Consider the following 7879-nt stretch of genomic DNA (forward strand, 5'->3'; position numbering starts at 1 on the left):
ATGCAACTTCTTTCATGTGCCGCCGGAGACGGGGGATGGTCCGGTCAGGGTCGCTTTCACCAGGGAAAAAGACAATTTTCTTTGGGGACACCGACACCTTTGATCGGGCCGCCGATGGCTCTGGCGGGCCTGACCAAAATCGTCTCCTCTCTTCAGTGCATGAGCACCCTCCATAGCGAGAAGTGCACGAGCACATCCAAAACATATAAGTGCACGAGCACCACTAAAACAGACAAGTGCAGGAGCACAGCAGACTTACACACAACCACTCAAAGGACATTGCCTACGACAACTTTACTGTTTCTTTTTCTATAACGAAATTTTTCAAAGTGTTTAGTTATTTCTTTCTTGAGTGCTAAAAAAATTTAATAAATTCTATCCTTGTTACGTCGACTGCAACCATAGACAGCTGCGGACAAGATAAGGTGCATGCGCATCCATATTTAAACAATAATAGTATTATAGAGTTTACTTGATCGTTCTCGAAGCTCGACCTCGAGAACCCTCCGACCATCAGGAGGAAGGTGATTCGCAAATTTAAAGTGATAAAACATAGGCTAAAATAATCGATAAATTTCTAATAACTTATAAATATATTTGAGGCAATCATTCAAGGCTTGTGTCCCTTGTGATTGCCGATACAATTTATTTAAACTACTTTGCTTAAATCAAAACATTACTTTTAAAAATAAAAATATTAATCACATATTAATATTTTTACCTTAACTAATATTCTTATTTTTAGTTTCTTTATTTTTGCGTTATTACATAACTATATAGTATATAAGTATATTTTGCATCAGAAAAAATTATGATTTACAAATTTACCATAGTAAATATTGCATTCTTAACGTTTTTTTCAAATAAATAAAAGGGGTATGCTAAAAAATATTTTTAAAAAATGGGGTACTTCCCCCCACCAAATCAAGCATTATTTGTATAAATTTATTATAATTAGTGGATTTCTACATTAAAAGTAGGTCAGCATTGCGGTGGAGGAAGTCTGTCCATATCATTCCTTTGGTCCTTGGACAGTATAGTGTAATTTTGCAGTATTCGATTTGAATGCAATTGCCAATTATTGCCATTCGATAAAAAACGATTCTGAGCAGACGAAAGAATATTTTTTTATTTCATTAAATATTTAAATATTATTCGTTTCTATGGTGATAAACAAAGCGTTAGTCTAGTTTTTCCGTAATTTTTCGGTGTTTTTCCCGTGGCGTTAAATAACTATTGAGAAAATCGAAAAATTACTTCTTTAAAGTACCAGCCCAAGAACATTTCAGAAAAGATAATGATGTTTCGAGTTTTCTCTATAGCTATTTGAAGGAAAACATAGTATTGCGTTTTTTAACCTTAGATATGAACATAAAACTTATTATGATTTTTCAACTACAAAATTACTTGCATATTTTCGTAAAATGTTAAACTATAAACGTTTATAAAAAAAAATTGTGATTAACGATTTTTGATTTTTAACTACAATAAGAAAAACTCATAAAGAACCTTGTATTAAATTTTCAAGTTTTTTTGTACACCCAAATTTTTTTATCGACACTTCAAAAAAAATTCTTAAAAAAATCGAAAATTTCAGTTGTCTATAAATAGCTTAAAAAAATTCAAAATATTTTGAAAATGTCACTTATATACTATATAGATAACACTAATATAAAGATTTGGTGAAAATATCATGCAAGTATTTACAGTGATTAATTTTTGAGTTATAACCATTTAAAAAATCGATTTAGTCAAAAACTGGTTTTGCGTAAAAATTCCCGTTTTTATATCACTTTTTTTTTGTTTTTCTCAATTTTTTTTGAAAAATGTTTACTTTTGACTTCTATAATGTACCAAGGATATTCACTTTGCCATCGGAACTACTCCTGAAGTTAAAATCAATACATTCATCACTTCGTTCAAAATCTAAAAAAATAATGCCAATGGGGGGTTCTAAACCTCCCTCCCCCGTGAGTACGCCACTGTCAACCACATTGACCACACGCTATATCTTATTTATTTATGCTTCAATATCCATTTTATTAGGTATTATGTTCCAATTAAAAAATAATGTGCAGAGTGTGCACCGCACACAAGCCACAGACCTCATACTATGTTGGAGGGCTTCAAAAAGAGATTATAATGCGGCCACACAGGTCCTCTAGATTTTGATTTGCACACAAGCCTCGAGTAGTCTATTTACGGCACTGTGACTGTTGGGCATAGCTGTCAAGAGTTGAAAAATATAAAAATAAATTGAGTATAATCATAAAAAAAAGAAAAATGCAAAGAAAACAATACGTGTTTTCCAGGCAAATAAATAAAATTTAATTAATTATAATAAAATGCATTTTATATTATACGCATTTGTAATTACCTAAAAATTTGTTCTATGAGACTGTTTCTCATAAGGAAGAATACGTGATGGTCAAACAAGCCCATCTAGTTTGACCCTATGATTTTTATTTTTCAAGAGAAACATATAAAAATCAGTCATATATTATAATCACGAATTAAGATAGAATTCTATTAATCTAAGACCGTGTCTTAAACCGTGATTATAATTATAAATAAATGTATTTATTAAGTAAAACAAACTAAATGTCTCCATGTACCTACGTATATTAATTAATAACTTAACGACGGAGCAATCGAAGGGAGTCACTATTATATACTTATGTTACTTTAACTGGCAAGGTTACAACTTACAGTACTTACTAAGTTCAAACAGTTAATAAGCTCATAATATAATTTAATTTTTAAAGCCATTGCAGAGGATGGAATAGAGAATTATTATATTATTATAACTTATAGTTTATAATTTATTTATTGGAGCTTTTTTCCGTTGGCATTTTTCTACGATTCGAGTGAAGCAGTTGGCTACACTGTACTGTCATCTGTTATCTAACAATACTAAAAAAAAAGGCACTGCTTGATTTTCTATGCAATGCCAAGGCGATAGGCTATAGTGCTATACGCAAAATTTATTTCCTTCATTTTCAGTTTTCACATTTAAGTGACTACGCTTATTAACTTTTAATTTTTTAAGTTTTAGGTACCAAAAGAATTCAAAATGGTTATGCCAGGAATGACCTTAGAGAGCTTAAAAAAACACAAGTCCGTAAGTATCTAATTTAATTTAGTAAGTTCAATATAGTGTTTATAATATTTCGATATTGTGTGTAGTTTATTACAAAGGTCAAATACAAAGTTTATTAATTATTACAAAACAATTAACTTTTTTATGTTTTTTTTTTTGTAGTTAATCCCGTTATTTTTTTGTCTGGGTCTTGGTATGGCGGGTGCTGGTTTCTATTTGACTCGACTAGCAATGAAAAACCCTGAAGTGACATGGCATCCAAAGAAAAATCAAGAGCCGTGGGAAGAATATAAACAAAAAACTTACAAAGTATGTTAATATTTAATAAATTTAGTGTTACTTACAAAATGTACTAACTTATCTTTAATTGATTGGTTTCTCTTTGGAAATAACTTAATTGGTTGTGTATAGTTTTTATCTTAAATGAGCCAGTTTTTAATTTTACTAGATGTCTTTAAATTCAATTATCAAACAAATAATTAATAATTTTAATTCAAATTAGAATCAGATAATTTTTTTTTTTTAAATAAATACCTACAATAAATTTAAAAAATGCTATACCAACATGTGTTGTATCCGAATTACAAATATATAACATAGACAATTTGTGTTCAGTAGAACATTTGAAGTTATTTAATAATTTAGTTTTAACTTTATGCACCAACGCTAAAATAAGTAAATTTTTTAAAATGTTGGTAATTTTTAATACAGATTGCAGCAACCTAAAATTATATGTGGATTAGTGTGTTTTTGTCATCCCCAGGTATTAATATATTTCTGAATGCTGAATGATATTTTTCTGTAATTACCTTTTTTTTGCTGTACATTTATATTATCCAAGGCTTAACATTCTGATGTTGATTCTTACCTCAACAATTTATAAATAAATTAAAAAACAGTTTTATCAATTATATTCAAATGAGTGGGAAACTATAAAATAAACATCAATAGTTATTAATTTTTTAAAATAAAATTTATTTAATTTTTAATGACCTAAATGTAATTATTCAATCAAAGAAAAAAACACTAAGTTAAGATATAAAATAACAACTGGAAATTTTATCTTTCAAGTTGATCAGTTTCAATAATTTTTAAACTCAAGGTTTTCCTGACTTATTAATATTATTGAATAAAGATGTTGTATCCATAATTTTTTTTTTTTAAATAAATACCTACAATAAATTTAAAAAATGCTATACCAACATGTGTTGTATCCGAATTACAAATATATAACATAGACAATTTGTGTTCAGTAGAACATTTGAAGTTATTTAATAATTTAGTTTTAACTTTATGCACCAACGCTAAAATAAGTAATTTTTTAAAATGTTGGTAATTTTTAATACAGATTGCAGCAACCTAAAATTATATGTGGATTAGTGTGTTTTTGTCATCCCCAGGTATTAATATATTTCTGAATGCTGAATGATATTTTTCTGTAATTACCTTTTTTTTGCTGTACATTTATATTATCCAAGGCTTAACATTCTGATGTTGATTCTTACCTCAACAATTTATAAATAAATTAAAAAACAGTTTTATCAATTATATTCAAATGAGTGGGAAACTATAAAATAAACATCAATAGTTATTAATTTTTTAAAATAAAATTTATTTAATTTTTTAAAATAAAATTTATTTAATTTTTAATGACCTAAATGTAATTATTCAATCAAAGAAAAAAACACTAAGTTAAGATATAAAATAACAACTGGAAATTTTATCTTTCAAGTTGATCAGTTTCAATAATTTTTAAACTCAAGGTTTTCCTGACTTATTAATGTTATTGAATAAAGATGTTGTATCCATAATTTTTTTTTTAATGACTAAGATTCAGTTTGATTTTTCAATATTTATTTGTTTTATTGGTACTTTTAAAATTGATTCAAGTTGTTTTTTTAGCAGTACAATTTGTAAATATACAATGTATTTATTTTTATTGGTCTTCTTTATATATTAGATCAGTGGTAGCATACTTATATTTCCGTAGTGGTACCATTGCTGTACCTTTAAATTACCTACAATATTACTCGTGGTAATATTTTAACAATTTAAATTTTTAAATTTTGTAGTTGTTTTATTTCACATTCAATTTATTATATTAAACTAATGAGTAATAACTAAATCTACTGTTTTTTTTTTGTTTTGTTTTAGTTTTATTCTACCAGCTCAGAACCTCCAGTAAGTCCAGCTCCTAAGTATTAGAAATTCACTAATCAACACCAATATTGTTTGATCGGTTTTATTAAATGAACATAGTGTTATAAATCTTTTTTGCTGTGTTTTCTATATTAAATAAAGAATTGTTAAAATATACTTAGATATTTGAATATGAACACATTATATTTATACACACTGTTCATTTGACATTGGTGAATTTTGTGTAATAGTTTTGTAGTTTTATTCATAAAATATTGTCTAGAAAATATATTATTTAACTTTATAAATACATTTTTACAAGCAAAATGTTCTTTTGAACATTTTTCATTGTTTACAGTATATTATTATTAATTTATTTTTTCATCAAAAAATTACATTTCTTTCCATTACAAATTACAATTGTAATAAATTAATTATAACTAGTTGATAATTAATCACGATGACACCTACTCTGTAGGCTAGCAGTAGGTATAGGAAAAGATGAGCAAGATCCCAAAAATAAGTATTGAAATTCTAGATCTTGAATTCTGTATATACAATGTAAGATACGTTTTGTTAAAAAAAATACTAGGGGTGAACACTTAAGAAAAAAAGTAGTCATTATATTATATAGTTAAGAGTATGTTACTAATTTTACTAACTGACCATATAATTAATATTTAAAACCAATAAACTTATAGTATAATTACTATACCAGTGTTCCATGGACTTAATATAAGTGATCCAACAAAATTTTAAAATCAGTAAAAAAAATTTTATTTAGTATTTCTAGTTTAATTCTCTTAAAATGTTGACTTTTAAAACAAAAACAAAGATATAAGTAAGACATTTTACTAATATATTAGCAAACTATTTTATGCTATACATTTATTGTTTAATGTAATAAAAATTAAAAAATTAATATAATAACTGTTTTATTTTACGACTGTGTTCCGCAAAAACCTCATAAAATGTTAAGTGTTCCGTCATTTGAAAAAGGTTAAGAACCTCTGCAATATACTATTACAATTCGTACTTGTGAACAAATACATCATCATATTTTATTTAAAAAAAAATTATCAAACATTTCAGTATAATAGTTATTATATTTGTTATTAAATTATTTTCCGCATATAACATAGGTAATACTGTTAATAAGTAAAGAGTGTAAAAAAAATAATGCTATAAACTGTTAAAAACATTACGAGTTTCTGATGATGTTAAAATAAATTATGTGAGCTCACTTAAGTTAATATATAGGTCAGTGTATTGCTTACTATGTTTTAAATCTTAAATCGTGTTCCATACCTACCATATTATAGCCAGAAATGACCTGACCCACAGGGATGGTAAATGGTAAAAAGTACGAACAAAAAATAATTTATTAAATATATACATAATTATTAATTATGCATAAATCAAATTAGTCAATCAATTATTATTTTAAAATTACTGGTAGGTATGTTGAATTATTACATTAAAAGACAAATTTTATTTTAATAATTTATATACAGTGTGAACCATAGTTGATAATCAAAATTACTTGAAAAAATAGGGCTATCCTAATATGGTGTTCAAATTAGGTGTTTCTATTAAAAAAAAAGTTTTTACTGCGCATGTGCTGACTAAAATTTGAAATGTATCTAAAAATATGTATTTATAACCATCATCTTGTAAAAAAATCGATTTATTCCAATATAAATAAACCAAGTTAGGTTACATTTTTCTATCAGAACATTATCTAAATAAGACATATTATGAAGACCCCGGTGCAATAATCAGGTACGTCCATATTTTTTTAAAAATCATGTTTTGATATAGAAATATTCAAAAAAGTATTCTTTTTCGATCAGTGCAAAAACTGAATACGTCCAACGATGGACGAATAGTTTTGAAATAAAAATGATAAAACTGATTTTTAAATTTCTGTTGGGTGTAATAACCAGCTATGTACGGTCGTATCCATTGAAACGGTATATATTCATTTTTTTTTCATTGGGCGCAAAAACCAAATACGTCCGGATGTAACTGGTCATTGCTACCAACACTTCTATTCAAATTTTGGTATTCTATCCGTTGCAATAACCAAGTATAAAGACTTTAGTTTTTTTTTATGTAGTATAAAAATAAAAATATATTATCTCTATATAATATATAAAACAGTAAGTTGATTGATCTACCTATCAATGCACAACTCAAACCATTGGACGGATCGCACTGAAATTTGGCATATCTACACATAGCTATTATGACGTAGGCATCCACTAAGAAAAGATTTTTGATGTCACCCCTAAGGGAGTTAAAAGAAGTAATCTGTATAGTGTATATACATAAAACAGTAAGCTAACTGATCTATCAACGCACAACTCAAACAATTGGACGGATCAGGCTAAATTTGGCATATAGATAGCTCTTATGGCATAGGGATCTGTTAAGAAAATTGTTTTGAAAATGCAATCCCCAAGGGGGTTAAAAATGGTAAAAGGGATTACTTTTTTTTTGTTCCGATTTTTTTGGAATTAAGTATACATAGGTACTCTATTACTCTATACCACTAATTAACATAACTATTAAAAAAAATGTTATTCCGTTATGTTTGTAATATTACAAACCTATTGCTAAAAGTTATAGTTTTATAGT

General features: G+C 26.8%; 1 protein-coding gene and 1 long non-coding RNA gene across 2 annotated transcripts; one reads left to right on the forward strand and one right to left on the reverse strand.

Annotated features, from left to right (window-relative positions):
* Positions 1-2012: 2012 nt before the first annotated feature.
* On the reverse strand, positions 2013-2576 carry LOC126551858 (uncharacterized). Its single transcript, XR_007605753.1, has 2 exons — positions 2378-2576; positions 2013-2226 (listed from the first exon to the last, which is right to left on the reverse strand). It is a non-coding gene; the product is annotated as an uncharacterized LOC126551858 (long non-coding RNA).
* A 367-nt stretch (positions 2577-2943) lies between these two features.
* LOC114120966 (cytochrome c oxidase subunit NDUFA4) lies at positions 2944-5416 on the forward strand. The gene is made up of 3 exons (XM_027983091.2): positions 2944-3121; positions 3263-3409; positions 5255-5416. Exons 1-3 carry the CDS (start codon positions 3074-3076, stop codon positions 5303-5305), a joined length of 246 nt encoding a protein of 81 aa, XP_027838892.1. The 5' UTR covers positions 2944-3073; the 3' UTR covers positions 5306-5416.
* The last annotated feature ends 2463 nt before the right edge of the window (positions 5417-7879 follow it).

This window comes from Aphis gossypii, chromosome 1 (assembly GCF_020184175.1).
Source record: "Aphis gossypii isolate Hap1 chromosome 1, ASM2018417v2, whole genome shotgun sequence".
In the NCBI taxonomy this organism is placed as follows: Eukaryota; Metazoa; Arthropoda; class Insecta; order Hemiptera; family Aphididae; genus Aphis; species Aphis gossypii.

Coding starts and splice junctions, on each gene's coding strand:
- LOC114120966 (XM_027983091.2), top strand. CDS start 3,074: ATGGTTATGCCAGGAATGACCTTAGAGAGCTTAAAAAAACACAAGTCC. Junction 3,122..3,262: donor GCTTAAAAAAACACAAGTCC/GTAAGTATCTAA, acceptor TTTTTTTTGTAG/TTAATCCCGTTATTTTTTTG. Junction 3,410..5,254: donor ATAAACAAAAAACTTACAAA/GTATGTTAATAT, acceptor GTTTTGTTTTAG/TTTTATTCTACCAGCTCAGA.